The sequence below is a fragment of the Motacilla alba genome, chromosome 5 (assembly GCF_015832195.1).
Source record: "Motacilla alba alba isolate MOTALB_02 chromosome 5, Motacilla_alba_V1.0_pri, whole genome shotgun sequence".
Taxonomy (NCBI): domain Eukaryota; kingdom Metazoa; phylum Chordata; class Aves; order Passeriformes; family Motacillidae; genus Motacilla; species Motacilla alba.
Window position 1 is genome coordinate 30,892,058 of NC_052020.1, and position 17,984 is coordinate 30,910,041.

Sequence of the window (17,984 nt, forward strand, 5' to 3'; positions counted from 1 at the left end):
ATAGGGAAAAATACTAGGGACCTTCTATATAGAAATCTCTCCATTATTCAGACAAGAATATTCAACATGTTAGAACACCTCATGAATAGGACTACTTGGTAAATTTCAAAAGTTATTTTGTCTGTTTCTAACAATGCATATTCAGTTGTTCATGTGAACGTATTTCCGTGCTATATCATTTGTGAGTGGAATGGATCAACTTTATGTAGGAAAAGAACAAGTGCCTTTATTTAAATTGCATCATTTGGATGAACAGGCCAGCAACTCAAAAGTTGCCACAGCATCCTATGATGCAGAAATAGGAGACAGGTTAAACTCAATATATTAAAAAAAAGTGCACCCGCAAACACCTCTGCCTAAAATCAAAAGGGTTTCCAGCTACAGCCCTGGAGATAATTTGAGTGTTATACTTCATATGACTGTTCATGCAGTTTTGCAGAAATATACCCTGAGTTTTCCTTGCAGATAAATGGAGGCACTTCAACAGATTACATTGAAAACTTCCATATATACACATCTGTATGTGTATGGGTACTTGCATGCACACATGTACAAAACCCTAAGTTTTATCTGGACACTTTTATGATGACAGTCGCTGTACCTGAAATCATCTCTGCAAGGAAAAATCTGTTTTTCAAAAATAAACACAGCATAGACATTTGGCTTTTTACCTGCTCCAGATGATACAGAGCAGCTGATATCCTCTGCACACGTTCCACATTTTTCTCAGGGTCAGTAGGTCCATCACTCTTTGAAATGTCTTTGTACAGATTTAGCTGCCATTTCACAGCTGGATCATCAGACTGAAACCCAACATATTTCATTTCTAAGCAGCTGAATGAAGGCACTGAATTTGAATGGCACCGCTTCAACTCCCATAGTATAATAAAGAAGGTTATAAATATTCCCAATTTCTGTCCCCTTTCAGACCAAATTAACATCTGCTAGCTGCTCAAAAAAATGGCATTGATTCTATATATTATTGGGCAATTGAATTCAATTCTTAAGCAAGGTTCTGTATTTTTATTTCATGAAACCAAATAAAGTACCTTACAACTTATTTATTCCTCTTAACTTCATTAAAAATAAGGAAGCAGATTTAGTGCTGGGATGGAGTTTAATTTGCAGAGCCTTTGTACTGAGAGTGTAAAGCTGTTTTTTGGAGTCTGGAAAAGACAGTTGGAATTTCAGTAGGTGAAGAGTTATAGACAAAGTTTTTATTTTTTTTCTTTTTTTTTCCTTGCAAGACAGAAATAGGAAAACCACATTAAAGTATTTCTTGTGTTCATTTTAATGTATGCAAGCACAAATTTATAGCAAATAGACAGTCAACTTCCATGACACATAAGTAAGTTACTCTTATTGTGTTTGAACACTGAGGCAATGATCTGAATTATTTTTAATTTACAGAATGATGAAGACTCCATATTGGTATTACTTTTGACAGTGTATTCAGCCTATAAATTGTACTATAAAGGACTATAAATGAACTTGTAAAAACTCACAAGTGCTAAAATGACACAAGCTTTTTGTATTTTATTATACTCAGTTTAAAATGTATATATTTTTAGAAATACCTAATTTAATCATTATTGAAAGCCTGATTCAAGCAGAAAAGCTGAAGTAGTAGAGTTTCAATTTTATTTTCTTCTTGAATCAAGTTGATTCTAAGTAATTAGAGCCTTAAGACTACCAGTATCTCAATTCTTCACACTTGTCCCATTCTACAGATCTTCCAGAAACTTGACTATACTAAACAAAGCTATAAATAAGGCATTTATTGCAATGAAATATCAGGAAGAATAATTTTAAAATGGAAGCCTTTCTAATAGCTTTTTGGATTTTTTTAATGTATCACCAAAAAAAAAAACTCCAAAAGGGTTGCACCTTCTGTGTTTTGAAAATGCACATTGGCATCTATAAGACAGATTTTTCTATATTACCTTTTCCTGCAAGTGTAAATTGTTGCGTAGGTGTTCTTTGACTTCCTCATCTGTGTCTCTCTGTAGAAAGGTAGAAATATTTTTCAGTTCAGATTATGATTCATTTCACAAGAACTTTTACAACATAGAACAGCTTATATTTCAATATTGAAATTTAATCACTTTTGCTTTCAAAGTATGTAAGATACCAGAAGGGGCAAAGGCTTTCTTTAACCATAAAACAAGGGTTAAACATTGAAGGGAAAGCTAATTAATTGTACTTCAGTATTTGGTGCAAAAGAATATGAATATATAAAACTGCACATGGTATACAAATGGAAAAAACCAGGGAAAATATGGCACCTCTATATGCACATTTTTTTTTAAAAAAAAGCACAATAATTAGCAGCTATAATTGTTTACAGTACATACAGATATTTAATAATATTGACTGCTTAGATTTCCATGCTTCAAAATTAATTTAAAAAATGTTCTGCTTATTTTTGCACTAAAAACCATTAAAAGCACACACTTACATGGCTATATCTAGTCTTAGCCAAAGAGATGAGCTCTTGGTCTCCAGGAGTGCACATATTCAAACCAATAGGAAGCATTTTTTTAAGTGCAGCCACAATCAAGGATGTTTGTATGGAGTACAAATCCCCTCTGCGTTTTGATTTCTTTCTCTCTTGATCTTGTCCTCCAGACTATAAGTTAAAAAAATTTAAAAGGGGGAAAAGAAAAGAAAAGAAAAAAATAAAAATTACTTTAATTTTCTGATCACACACTTCTCCAACACGCTCTTCCCTAATGATCCGAGGAAACTATATTCCTGATGTTGTACAAATAATTAAAAATGCTACGCTAGAGGAAGGGTGCATAGGCTTGGTCAGAAAACGTAAAGGAATACTTCTGGTGTGCACCAGTGCAGAAAATGCAGTAACAGTAATGTGGTAATAGGAGTCACACACTTTTGTGTGCATTCGTACATATGATTTTGACAATATTTTCTGGATCTTACCTTTAAAATCGGAAACAACCCTAAAATTAAAAGCTGAATCATTCTCGGGGGACACTATTATTTGTCCAATGTTACAGAGACAAATTTACGATGTTTAAATTTTTGTAAGAGATTTATATAAAGATAGTTATCCAGGGTCTGAATGAATGAATATTGCATGACTTGTCTCATCTGTAAAACAGTATTATTTAAAAGGCTTTGATTCAATGTTATAAAATGCCAGTGAATTAATGCCTCTGGGAAAGTGCTACCCTTTGGCTTTGGATAATATTAATAAATTTGGGACAAAAATTTTAAAATGTTGTATCTTTGGATATCATCATTAATAGGAAAAGGAAAACAAAAGAGACAGAAGTAAACAGCACAACAGAATAACATCTGTCCTATCTTCTTATGACAGACACTGTACAACATATTTCACATCCAACTTTTCTTTTGTGAGACAGAGAACCAAAATCTTTCAAACAGACCCATATATTTAATGAACACACAGTAAACAGTAACAACATCAAACAGCCCAGTTCTGAATTCTGTACCCAGATTAAACTCCTACTATACTCAAGGGGAGTTTTGCTTAAGATAAGATTTCAGGACTAGGCCTCCAGGCTTGTACAACACTACAAAATTACATTTAACCCTCCACATCCTTTCCCTTCTGTCAATTAGGATTTACAAACTGCTGTTCTTATAATAGATTGTGTAGTTCCACATAAGGATACAGCAGAATCCATTGCAATTCATGATTTCCCAATTAACGCCTCACTATTATCACAGTAATCACTGGAAGAAAAAAGGCAGCCGTATGTATTCTATTTGGTGATAAATTTTGGCAAATTCTATCTTCTAGATGGGGAATCTCTATGTACATAGCTCATGTTAAGTATTTTGAAGTGTGAGTGAACACGCAATGGATGTGGCTTCCTTTCTTAAGGAACTAACAATTGCAGGAGAGTACTTTGCCTCAAAGCTTTGCTTTTCAAAGTGCCTTAGAAATAGTGATGCAATGGCTTTAATAATGACATTATTTGTACTCTACATTGACAGCAGACAAACAAATCCCACAATGTATCACTGTACTCCAGTGGCGTCACTATGCATCTTAAATAAGGAATAACAAAATATATAATAGATAAATTTTTAAAAGAAAAAAAAAGGAACGGCAGGGATACTGGTTTTTGCATCTTTTACTCCAGTGGACATTTTGCACATTCAATTTTCTTTATGTTCATATGAAATTAATAAGATTGTGAACCTTAAAACTGGAGAATTTTAGAAACATGAAAAGAAGATCCATTCTGCCTTTGCCATAAATTCTGCTGCTTGTGAATTCACTTCTACAGCTGCTAAATGTATAAATAGAGTCACAGACTGAAACCTAAATGACAATGCAATTTTGTCTCTTTCAGTTCTAATATGCACCTATGCACACAGAATACCTGCATTGCATATGTAAAGAGCATTGAATCAGATATATTTTGCCTAAATAATTAACTGTGCTAAAAGGACCTCAACAGGAGGAATGATATAATTTGGTGGCCTAAAAAAATATAATAGTCTTACTTGTCTGAGGATTTAAACACACAAATGGATATTTCTGAAAAAAATCCATATACCAAAAACCAATTACAAATTCTTTAGAAGATTAATAATAACTAAATACACAATGAAAAGGAAGAAATAATCTATTTACACTAAAAAAATCAGCTGAAACTGGTTAAGATTATAATTTTCTTTTTTATTTCCATCCCCCTTTGAGCTTCTCTTCTTTGAGATTACTATGAGCGCAGTCATTAAATCCTACTCTGTATACCTGGAGAAGTTTGACAGTAGCAAAGCATGAAATTAGGTTATTAGTTTAACAGAGCTTTTCCCTTTTTAACTCATGTCTCCAGTTTAATTGATTAAAAGCTCTTCACAGCATCATGTGTGCTTCTCAGCACACAGGGTAAAGGGAAAGATGAAAGGATTTATGCTCCATTTTGCTGCTTATTCTACTTCACCCATGAAGAATGCACCATAGGTCAGAAAGTAACCATCTATTTTAGAAATTGATATTAAAAAAAAAAAGAATATGAATGATGCAAAGGGAAGTGACCTATAGTTCAATGAAGGAACAGAAATTTTCAAATACATTAAATACATAAAAGAAATAAGGGTTATTCTAAAGCTTTGTCACGTCTCACACCTTTAGTAAAGACCATTTTACTCTTGGAAAAAGGTAGGATTTGAACTGTATATCTTATTTAAACTTATTGGATTTAATACAATTTTCTATTCACCTACAGATAGGGTAGAGGTTATAGCAGATTTCTGCCAAATATTCTTCTTGAATATCATAAGCCAAATACATCTTTCTAATGACTCTACTTAGACATTTCTTCCACAATATCTACTTCACTATTTTAGCAAAAAAATAGAATGCAGAAGGACAGCAGAGGTAGAATGTACATCTAATATAGTTGCTTTAGTACATTTTCACATGAAGCAATATTTAGGAGTGCCAAAGAGAATTTCATCTGCTCTGGTCAAAGACTGCCACTTTAGCTGGGACGAAATTTATAGTAGGTGGAACCTGGTGCTTCACTTTGTGACGCCACTGCTATGATCAATGGAAAGAGTGCTTGGAGCCTGATTGTCTCTAAATCTAAAACAAAGACACATCATGCACTTTGACCTGTACCTTTACTTGCATGGCCTGTATGAAAGAAAAATAAAGGGGAAAAAAAAGCATAAGTAAAAGAGATGAAAAGATGATAATTTTACAAGTTATTTATAAACTTACTCAGCTTTATGAGGACAGTAAAAATATAGTAAGCTCATAGCTAAAACAATAGACTGTAAATGCATAACCAAACGAGATCTTAGTGAAATCAGCTTAATCTTTATTGAATGATTGAACTTCTGAATTTCTATTGTTGTTCTACCATACACTTCCATTTGTTGCTTGCACCTTTAAGGACATCCAGTAAATTAACCTATCAATACACTGATTACTGCATCTCTTCCCAGTTTTGTTAAAAGAAGAATGGTGTCTGGAACTCTGTATAATCCAGTAATGAAAAATATTCACATTTTCACAAAAATAGCTCTTTCTACCTCTTTTCCCCATCAAAATATATTTGAGAAAAAAATGTGTTTAGAAATCAAATGATCACTGGCAAGGTATAACAGATCTATTTTCCCGTTGCATAGCTAATTACTCTTTTTAAGACAGCCTGAGAGAAAACTTTAGCTTGCATCTCTCAGCAGTACACATTTTGAAAACAGTATTATAAACTCAGCAGTAACTCTCATACTTACAGAGGATTTTCCCCATTTATTATATTAATACCATAAATACACTCAAATAAATATGTATTCCACTATCAACATTATACTATAATTGTGTCAGGAAATCTTAAGAAAATAACGACAAAACCATTTATTTATGGTAAGATAAAATAAACTATTACTGAAAAGAATCCTGAACCAGGCATATGAAAATACTATAGAAAGCTGTTGGTTAAAAACCAGCAGAAAAAAAACACATACAAGCCCTCACTTCTTTCATTCTGCCCTAGAAGAAACTTTCTTTTCTTGTGATACTTGAATAAGTTTCAAAATGTTGATGCCAAGGTATTAAAATCCTTTTATAGCCTACTCTGTTTATATCACAGTTTACTATACTATATTATTATTAATTACTATATTATATAGTAAGAAAAGCAGATACAAGTAAAGAAAAGCAAAGGGCTAATATTCGAATTAACTGTTAGAATCTTAACATCTTATAATATTTAATACCTTCAGAAAATAGCAAATTTTAATTTAAAATTTCACTTGTGTGAAATATGTAGATGCTGCATAGACATGGCTCAGCAGGTATATACAGGTGTATGTATACACTAAAGATAAGGAAATGTTAATTATATTTAATTCATTGTAGCTGACCATAAAAAAAAATCCACTCTTGATTTGCCTCAGTATATCCAAAGGAAAAGTATTCTATGCAATTGAAATACTCTCAAAGAAGACATCTAAAATTCCTGCAGAAAATACTAACATAAATTCATCTAACTATAGTAAATCTGCAAACAATATGTACTACATGTTACAGATGGGCACAAACAACCATGTTTGTGCCATAATAACAACTTGCATTTTGTGATGGCCTCTAACTTCTATAATAGATTTACTCAATCTATTCTTAAGAATAGATTATAAAAATTAATGAGGGCAAGTCAAGTAAAACTCCAGAAGAATATGTAAATGTTTAGCAGCTGAAGGTGTATATCCAGACACACATTCATTTAGATTCCAAAACTGACACAGAAAAATTGCCCACATGCATATTACACAGATATTATGTACATGCGAATGTATTCCAGTTAACTGAAAAACACAATAGGACATCATTTCCTCCTAACCGAAAGGCTATTTTATCAAGAAACCTATGAAGGGGTCGAATATAACAGACTAGTGGAGTTGAATGTGTTTAAATTCTCCATTTTCAACACTTCTATCAGAAATCTGGTATTTCAATGTGATCTAAGTTACCAGTCTCTCTCAGGCTGAAAGTTCTCTAACTTACCATTCCCCTCCGAGCATTCTGCTGCCATATTTTTAGAAAAGAAAAATTAAATTCTCAGCTGTTAATACATTTATTTGAAAAACTAGTAACAAAGTTAATATAGTATAATAAAGATACAATGGGTACTTAATGAATTTCTTGATTGTAATGATGAATTTTTTGTTACCATGGATATTAGCTACCAATAAGTAACATAATGCTACTCCATTCTCCTCTGTTTTCTTTTTTTTTCCTTTCAGATGGCATGTAAGGATATAGAACCTTCTGTACAGGATGTACTACACCTTACACTCTGATGGCATCCCAGTATTTTTTATCAGGAACAACACTGAATCTCTGTCTCTGTTACCTAAGGCAGTCTGAGATCAGCCTGGGCCTCACTCCTTTAGGAGACCACAAAATGTTCTGTCCTGGGCTCACTGTCAATAGCCAATGTTCCTATTCAGTTTTCTATACCTTGTCATGCTTGATAAATATTGGATAAGATCACATCCACTAGAAATAATGAGAATAAAGAGGAATAAGTGATAGAGAGGAAAGAGCTAATTATTCAGTAAACTTGCTACTTTTGGAGATAAATATTAATATTAAAGCAAGAAATTATAATGTTTCCTAATGTAATGTCCTCTACTGATCAATGTCTAAGGATAGAAATAAATATCAAACCTGCAAGAAAACCTGAAATTCAGTTACTTAGAGAATTTCTTTTTTCTTTTAGCCTATGCAGTCTTAAAAAAAAAAAAGCCAACAAAGCAGATGTAAATCTATAATTTATTGGATGTGCTGGGTTTAGACCACTTATATTTTATATTATGAAATATTAGCCATTTCCTGCTTAGGAACCATATATGGAAAACCAATACAACCCTTCTAAAAGACAATTCATATATTTCATGGTATTTAAGTCATCATGAAACAACTATCTAAATTGTCAGCTGTTCTGCAACCATGCCTGCCGCCACAGTACATATTAATAAAATATTCAGACATGAACAATACAGTATTTTATCTCTTCCTTTATTAGCAATAACCATTCACAGTGTCCTGGAATGCCATAAGTTGACATGAATTTGCTTACAAAAAATTATATGCATACAAAAAACCCCCAGAATCTCTCTGTACTGTATACCCATGGAACAAAAACATATTTACATATGCATCTACACCTCTGTTACAAATATATTCATACAATTATTCATACATAGTATACTGTATACTTAAATATAAACAGCAGGCGTTTGAAAATATATCTCAAAATCAGATTTGGGTAATAGAGATTCTTGATGTTAAATTCCTGTGATTTTATCAAAATCCACTCCTGATTTACCTCAGTGTATCCAAAGGAAATGTATTCTATGCAACTGAAATACTCTCAAAGAAGAGATCTAAAATTCCTGCAGAAAACATTAACAGGAAATCCTCTAACTATTCTAAGCCTTCAAGTAGTACAGTAACAGAAGTACCTATTCCTTATTTTGTAAAGACTTGTCTTTTATTCCTGCCATGCCAGACTGACAAAAATATGACACTAACACTTCATATTATGCTGTTATCAGTACTGAAGTGGGACACAATTTAGATTAAATGCACTGTTTCTAATCTATGGTGGCTAAAAAATGGAAGTACGCCTATTTTTCATCTCCTCAGGCCAATTGTAAAGTATAAACATTAAAATACACATAATAAATGTGTGTGCAAGGATTGCCATATGATAAAAGTACAGAGCTACATATTATAGTCTGTTATATTGTGCACCTGCTCCTCAAATAGCCTGGGTGTGCCCACTATTTATCTTGTTAATAGGGATGATAGAAACATTCCAATTCTATCAAACAATTTTGATAAGCTGCATCTTAAAAACAAAAAAACAGGTTAAAAATTTCCTTATCTCTGAATACAGAATTCTTTATAAAGTTGTACTTGTTTTTCAGTGCTGGTCGTGAACTAATGATGAGCAGGTAATGCACTATTTGTGCTTGTAAGAATTCCAATATCAGGGTTTGGCTTAGTCAGGTTTCAAAACTTAAAAAATTCATAGAAAAAAAAAAGAGAAAAAAGCTTGGGTTTTAAACACATTTTAAAACACTTTTTAAAAGATAATTAAGAAATGTAGCAGTACATTTTATCTGTTTCTCTATTGTTTGAAAATGGACTTATCGTAGCTAAGTTATAGGAAACCAAAGTATAGTGAAATACAAAACTTTAAATGCTACTTCTCTGCTACACCTTCAGAATAGGATTACTCCTTTCTTTTATAAATATGAATAAAAGAAAGGGCTTCTTCAATGTATTTACAAACACTAATTTGGTGTTAGACTTCATGTGGCTTTAGCTGAATGAGGCAATTTCCTCAGCTAAGGTCAAAGCAGCCTTTGACAATTTTTCAATAGTACACTCAACAATATGTACATTGAAGCCATCATATCAGCATCTTGTCATATTGAAAATCAGTAAAAAATAAATGAATGTGTTAATTGATAAGAAACAAGAAAAATGGTGCCCATGTAGCACACTCTATATATAAAGATGTTTGTGTAAATAGAGCTGTGCTGCATCAAAGCTGACAGAAGAATACAGATTGAGTATAAAAATAAGTAGTAAATAGTACAAAAATGCTGAGGCAATGTTTCTTAACTTGCTTTTATAAATTAGTCCACCTTTTTCTTTCCTGAGTGTTCAATAACCCATATTTTATAACACAGCCCATATTTTCTTATATGTGCAACTTTTTCAAATCAAGACTAATTTTAATATTGTGGTTTTGAGTATTAGCAGACATTTAGTAAGTAGCTCTAAGGTACATAGTCTATATTTTGCATAGTAGTTGGCCCATCTGTCATCAAGAAGCAAAACTATTTTTCTTCTAACAGCCAAGGAGCTGCAATCTGAGTAGATTTTCAGAAGCTTCTTTCAACATATTAAACACATGGTGTAGATTTACCTGATCCACATTTTTTTTATTAACTTACTTTAGACATCTTGCTCTTGGTGTCTCCTGTTAAAAATGCCAAATTGTTGATTTCATTCTGAATCACAAAATTTTGTTCTTCTCTTTTAAAATTCTAAAAAACAAAAAAAAAAAAAATCACCAGAAGTTTAACTCATCTGCATGTACAACATTTATATTTAAAGACAGGATGAAATGAAAGGAAAAGTGCACATTTTATCTTACATGTGATTTACACCACAGGATAAAAACTTCAGCCACCATTCGAAAGAGTTCGTCAGAATCCGCATCGGGTTTCTTTAGCCAATTAGCTCTAATTACAAAAATAAGAGAAATTTAAAAGAAGATAATTAAAAGCAGACAGTTTAACATAAATATCCCTATTTAAGAGATCAGGTAACATTTTTCTAGTTAATCTAGGAATTTGCATTTGAGCAAAAGGTATGAATTCAAGGTACAGCTTTCTTTAAGAATCCTAATTATTCAGGATTAAGATTTAAGAATCTTAAAACATGCAGGATCTGATTCTCACCCTAAGATTAAGTGAACTGTGGTCCTCCTGATTGTCTGATCATAGATTCCGGTATATTAAGTAACAAATATGAGTTTAATTATTAGGTTTTTTACCTGTTGTTGTCTACATAACGTATCAACATTGGATAGAAGGCATAAAGGTCTCTACAAAGTACAGCAAACTCATCAAGAATGAGTAGCTCTGCTTCTTGGGTGTCATTTTTACTGTCTGCTTTCAGTTGCTCTTCTTCCATCACTATCTTCATAGCTTTTTTCTTCAATTTATCCAGTGTTGGAATAAAGTGAGATCTGAGAAGATCAGGTCTTGCTTTGCTGATGATGGGTTGAGCATAAACTATACAAGAAAATATAGATAATTCTGTGATTAATGCGTAACTGCTGTTTTTCATTGTATTGACATGAATGCTGAAGTTCTAGAAACAGTGAAGGTTATGGGGCTTCATAAATTTTACACCATAAAATTATTAATAAAACTATGAATTTAGCTTTATAAAAGCTGTGTTTTTATAAACTTAATTGAGAGATTAAAAGACTGTGGATTTGGATTATAAGTATTTCAGTCATATATAAATTAAACTATCATGATTTTGGCAAGTCCCATGTCTCTAACTAAGAACCTGAGCAAAATAAGGATTGAGACACAAAGTCCTCAGAAAAATACTTTTTGTTTTGTTTGGGATTTTTTGTGTCTAGGATGGTTTTTTTCAATGTCAGAAAACCACCAGAAGACAGTGTTCTGGAAGAATTCCTTTATTTCTCTGCTACTTCTCTGCTTGGGCAAGTTAAAATGAAGAGAATGAATGGGTAATTCAAGGTCGTAGATCAATTTTGTCCAAATACTAGTAATGAAATGCCAACTACTCAAGTCAAAAATCATTGCAAGGACAACATGAGTACATTATCACCTTATGTAGATGAACAATCAGTACAAAACTGCAGGAAACACTCTCTACAATAAAGCAGTAAACTGCTGACTAAATTTTAATGGAATCCTTGTTATTATTTAAGACCTTCCAGGATTTAAAATACCAAAACCACAGTACTAATGGGTAGTGGTTACTCAAATTTAGCAGGAAATTATTACCTTTACATATATTTTCTTGAACCATGTTATTGAACATTATTTTCTTACACTGTATAATATGAATGATAAAATTTGGATATGGTAAACTTCTTTAACAGGACAAATGCTATATCTTACAAGATATTTTGAAAAAACTTTCAGCATATTTAATAGCTCACACATTTGTTCAGCAAACCAACTAATTTTGAACTTGGGTTACTCCTGAGATTATTTCACCATTTACACTTTCTTTCCATGTTGTCCTGATATTTCATGAACATAATTCACTCTACTCTAAAACTTAGGAGTCTTGAAAATCAATGGAATTCACATCTCGAAATTAAGTGCTAAGGCTCTTATAGAGTGCATAGAGAAGGAGATTTTTAAAATCTCTTATGGAGAATAGAAAGCTCTCTACTTACAGTAATGCTACAATGCATGCAAATAACTAATAATAAAACATAAACATATTTCTCTTATTGTTATTTATATTTTATTTATCTTTCTTTCATGATGGTTCTAGTTATAATTTTTGTTATTATATCACTGGGCAATAAAGTAAACCATAGCAAAGTAATTAAATATTATTAGTACAATTACTGTTCAAAAAATATTTACAGTACCTGCAATTCTTTTCATCCAAGAGGCTTCATCTATTCCCAGATTGTTGTTAATGATTTTTAGAATGTTTCCAAGAACAATGCTCAGATGCTCAGATGTTATCATTGTACAGCAAGGCCCAGCACTTTGAGGAACACTCTCAGACCCTCTTTCCCACCAGTAGGATAAATAGTTGCATAGCATGGGTAAGATCACCTCAATTACATGAGGCATTTCAGTATACCTAGCTCCAGACTCTGCTAAATCATTTATTTCCTTTATTAGTCTATCCAGCTGAGGGATCTCTGGACACATTTCTTCTACTGTATCAGGCATACCTAAAACTGCAAGTAAGGGTAGAAATTATTTTCCCATTCACTTAAATCAGATGTTATACCTCTTGTATTTTGCTACATGAACACGATTGTATTTTGCCAAAAATTTTTGTAATGTAGATATGTACATCTTCAATTAAGCTTAAAATATTACAGTATGCATCTTTAGAAAAGTATTCATACATCATGTTCAGAAAAATATCAAAAAATACTAGGAGAAAAAGAACATTGCTGGCACAGTCTCAACAAAGTAGAGCAAGGCTAAAATGGCAAGCCATGAAACATTAGTAGCAGGACCTCTCTGCTGAGGCATGCATTCAGGCTTTTTCATTATACAACTTCTATTTAGTTGGAGTGAACAGGTTTTTGGGTTTGGTTTTGTTTTTTTTTTAATGAACAGTACTTACTTGCTCTTTCTCTTGCACTTTTTGTGTTGAAAACAGACAGTGGATTGTAGTGGTTGAGGGAAGGCTCAAGGAATGCTACTGGAATGGCTGCTGCAAGAGATGCTAAACACTCACCAAGCGCGGGACGCTGCCTGTATATGAGAGACACTAAAAGTCATCTGAGAGGAAAAGTGTTTCACCAGGCTTTCAGTGTCTATCATACATGATAAAAAGAAGTATTAGTATTTATAGTTGATTTTTAAAATCCTTTTTAAACATTAGGAAGTATCTGACAACTTAGAAAAACTGGTTTATCGCATGAAAAGAACTACCGGAGATCACAGTGGTGCAAGAAAAACAGTTTTAAAACCCCACCTCCACCCATGTTCTGGTTCTGATCAGGACAGGGTTAATTTTTGGCATGGACAGGACCTAGAGGTTATTCTATGCCACCTCATGTCATTGCCAGGGACAGGGTTCCTTAGAGGTCAGACATTGTCGGGAGTCCTGTGTGATGGTGAGCAATTGCATGTAGGAACAGGGGAGGAGGTACTGAGCAAGTGGCGTATGGTTTGGAATGTTTGGAATCTGTGGGAAATACATAGGGAAATCCATTTGGAAACCAACACCCTTATCTGGCTCTCAACATCAGGCAGGAAAGGGTGAGATAACAACATATCTAACCAGAGTGGGTAGGAAAAAAAGTGATCTAAGCATTAATTGTATTAGGTCCAGAGCCCCTGGTCACAGCATTGCTTGATCTGTTCACATGGTTTTGGTACCTAGCCCTGTATACATTCCCCCATTTGCAACATGTGCTCCTCATGGTGATATTTTTCAGAGCAGGGAGAGGGATGAGGATGCTTTGTTACTGCACTGTGTAATATCAGCTTGTGACATAATATCAAGGACAATGAAAGTCATTTGGGATGTGTATTCAGTGCTGCTCTTCTGCCCTTACCTTGGGCACTACCTCAGGGAGTCCATTAAAAATTGTGGCCAGCCTGTGGGAAGAAGAGGGTGGATAATTTTCCCCAGCTTTTCACCCCGTTTTCCTCCTTCAGGCCAGTTACCTCTGCTTTTGATGATTTGAACTTCCCCTGGATGTTAAGGAAAGCATGCTCTTATTTCTTGGTCTGCTAGGTCCCCTTGCTTTGGTCCGCACCATGGAGTTACAAAAGAGATTTTTGGGAGAGTATTTCAGAGATCTGCCCCAAGGGTGGATAGTCATAAGGGGTATGGAAGGTGGAAGAAAAGGGGCCAACCTTTGAAGGATGATTCTGCTCCAATAGTTTTTAAGTTTACCCCAGGGCAACTACAGTGCTTGTTAAAGTGGCAGAATACTTGAATGGAAACTGCTGTGACAGTTTCAGGGAGGTGTGAAGTTATGCAACATATTGGACTCTAGCAACTATTTTTGGACACTGTGTGGTACTAGACAGCACCCTCAGGGGGAGGAAAAGGAGGAAAGCAATGCATTGGGGCCACACAAACTGCAGCTGAACCAGAGGAACCACCTGTGCCAGTAGCAGTAACCCCTACACAGAAGAAAAAATACGAGAGATAAAATCAGTTTTTTTTAGTGAGGGAGGAAGAGGAAGTAGGGCCCTCACAAGGAGGAAGACTCAGGGTGAGAGATAATCACCTGATCCCTATCCCTGGGTGAGCTGTGTGAATAGATTTCATTGGAGCAGTCAGGTGAGCCCCTCGTGACCTGACTGCTCCAATGCTGGGATATCGTGACCCATGATATGAAATTAGATGGTAGTGAAACTGAGCATCTGGGATCCCTGTCCTGGGATGTGGGCATTGCAAAAGGGGTTGGGAAAAGGGCAGAAACACTCAGCCTCTGAACGCAACTCCTGGCAAGTGTGAGGGAAAGGGATCTTTTCAAGGGTCATCTATTAGTGCACCAAGACAAGTGAAACACCATGAAGAAAGGTATCCAGTGAGTAGAGCATTAGGGCTCAAAGTAATCAAGAGCTGGAGCCTTTTGCATCCAGTTCTCAACATTTATGAATCATGGAGACTTTTAGAGAAGAAGTGTTCATAGAAAAAATCAGAAACAACTCCAACATTCTAAAGAAGCTAAAGAGAGACAAAATCAGATAAAATACAAAACCTTTGTTCAAAGGATAAAACATTTGACAAAGGAAGTTTGTCTTAACGGAGCAGCAGCAGCAATTGAATTAAGAATTAGTCCTGAGCCCCTGCAGCCAGCAGAACTATTTCAGCCATAAAAAGAGATATTTTTCCATGAAAAGTGCACTATGACTCATTCTGCAATGAAAGGTAAAACTTCTTAAGGTCCCTGCCAAAATTCACTAGGAGAAAAACATGCAATTTGATCCTGAAACTGAACATTGCTTAATTTGAATAACTGTTCAAGTCAGCTCAGTCACTCACTTCTAAGTTTTCTGAAACATTGAGCATTGTGTTTGAAATCCTACTTCCCACCTAGACACTGATGTCTGCCTAAAACTGTAGTTTAGGGGACTGAGACTAGTGAAAAACAAACTAAATGAAATCCAGAGTTGAAAAGCTCTCACACAGCCTTAGGAGAATAATTCGTTTCCTTGGATATATCCAATCTGATCACTTCTCCATTCTAAGAAGACAATTGCTGCAGGCAAAGGTGATGCTGCAAGCTTCAATAGGTTTAAGAAACTGCCCAGTGCTTACAGATTTTGCCAATCAAGTGGAAGTTTGTGGTCTGAGCTTTTCTTTTTGAAAGGCAGCTCAAACACAATCATGTTTCATTTCCTGTGAGGAGACCCTGACTGCTAGTTAGATAAGGGGTAATGCACTTCCTATTTTTCCTATCAGATCTATGTAAAGGAGTATTTAAGATTTTGACGCCTAGAAAGAGAAGGAGTACAGCTTTGTGATTGGAGATGGATGCATAAATGTCTGAACGAGAACATGCAGCTTGTGCACACATGTGCATGCATGCAAAGTGGGAGGAAAGAAAGTTCTGTCCACCAGACACCTCTTGCATTTTGTATGAAAAAATTCTGAATCAATTCTGGAAGGAAGGAATTGGAGACCAGAATTCCTCACACTAGGCAAAGCCTCTCCTAAGCAGACTACAGAATTGAATTTCTTCCAGTTTAGTCTCTCTCTCCCTATGGATCTTAAGCTTTTCATCATAAGAAAGGTAGCAAAAATTTCCAAACCTAAAACTTTCACAAGTATTAGGATGGGTTATCCTTATTGTGGGTCCTGTCTTGTGATACACTGACAAGCAATGAGGGTTCTATTTTCTGAGCTAACAAATACAGATTTAAATCTCCTTCTATCAGAAAAAAAAAAAGGCTTGAAACATAGCAGAGCTACTAGATGCATAAAGGAATTGTAGATCTTAGTAATTTTTAAATACAAGTAACGAGTGGTTTTCTTTGTAGAGCTAATGGTTGTCAGAATAATCTACATCCCTCAGGATTTTATGCTCAGGACGACTCTTTTGAGAACCCTGTATAGACTTAGGTGTGAAACAGATGCTTCCTACTTAGTACTCAGCCTACTTATCACAGCAATATGTGGCAGAAAAACTTTGAGAACCTAATGGCAGCCCAAAGAAAAATTTAGCTTTTCCTATGGGAAAAATAGACTCTCCAGATACACTGCCATATGTAGAATAAATTATTTACTTCTATTGAGAGTTTTTTCCCTGTGGAATTGAATGCTGAAGTATAGCAACTATTTTCAAGGGAAAGTGTATTTTAAACATCTCTCACACTTTCAAATTCACCTTTCATCCAAACTGCTTTATTACCTAAGCAACAGACTCCTAATGAAAAGAAAATTTTGCATGCTGAGTTTTACACTTAATACCTTTCAACATAGATGTTCTTTCCAGTCCCAAGGGAATAGAGGCTACAAAGAATTCTGTAACATGAAACTTGTACATCACCCACTAGAGGAAAATGAAAATGCATTATCAGTATTTATTCAGCTAAGGATTACTTTTCAAATATCAAACATCTGTTTTATGCAATATCTTAAACAGTATCTAAAACTTTTAGCACATATATCACTGAACATTCTGAGTGTCCATACTCCACATGGTACTTACCTTCGATGTCTCTAATTCCTGGTCTATCATCTACATTCATTCCAAAGCTTACCAGATCTTTAGATATTCCAAGAGGACAGCAGACACTTATTAATGAGATATTCCAGGTTATCACACTTGCAGAGTACAATTTTAAGCTAAACAACATCATTCACTGTGTGTGTCTAACCTTTAAGTACATGATCTAAAGGTTCACCATATTTTTAAAGAAATTATTTTCATGGTTATCCATCTTTTAAATTGTGACTTAAATATATACAAAATTTTGGAATATATTTACAGGCATTTGAAACATTAGAAAGTAATAAAACCATGCAGCATATTGCTGAATCTCAAGGAAGCATTTCAGTATTTTTAAACTAACTGACAGTAAAAACAGGGAAAATTTAAATTCAAAGAACTACTGCTACAGTAGTTTTCTCATGTAAATGAAAATCTGCAGGGAACTTATAGTGGGTTGTCTCTGATATAACAAAACACTACTTTTGTCTGGAAAACTAGTCTCATACACACATTTAAGAGAGCACTTAA

General features: G+C 34.2%; 1 protein-coding gene across 10 annotated transcripts in view; it reads right to left on the reverse strand.

Annotated features, from left to right (window-relative positions):
* The window catches only part of RYR3 (ryanodine receptor 3), a 190,868-nt gene that overhangs the window by 36,867 nt on the left and 136,017 nt on the right, over window positions 1-17,984 (reverse strand). For 6 of the 10 annotated variants that reach the window (XM_038139157.1, XM_038139154.1, XM_038139153.1 and 3 more), the window contains 10 exons: window positions 17,213-17,294; window positions 13,400-13,530; window positions 12,681-13,001; window positions 11,088-11,328; window positions 10,686-10,773; window positions 10,483-10,575; window positions 5,624-5,638; window positions 2,459-2,629; window positions 1,944-2,003; window positions 672-803 (listed from right to left, as the gene is read on the reverse strand). In XM_038139157.1, the coding sequence (XP_037995085.1) occupies window positions 672-803; window positions 1,944-2,003; window positions 2,459-2,629; window positions 5,624-5,638; window positions 10,483-10,575; window positions 10,686-10,773; window positions 11,088-11,328; window positions 12,681-13,001; window positions 13,400-13,530; window positions 17,213-17,294 (1,334 nt within the window). The remainder of the gene's footprint in view (window positions 1-671; window positions 804-1,943; window positions 2,004-2,458; window positions 2,630-5,623; window positions 5,639-10,482; window positions 10,576-10,685; window positions 10,774-11,087; window positions 11,329-12,680; window positions 13,002-13,399; window positions 13,531-17,212; window positions 17,295-17,984) is intronic. The other 4 variants (XM_038139161.1, XM_038139162.1, XM_038139160.1 and 1 more) reach the window with 1 other exon arrangement.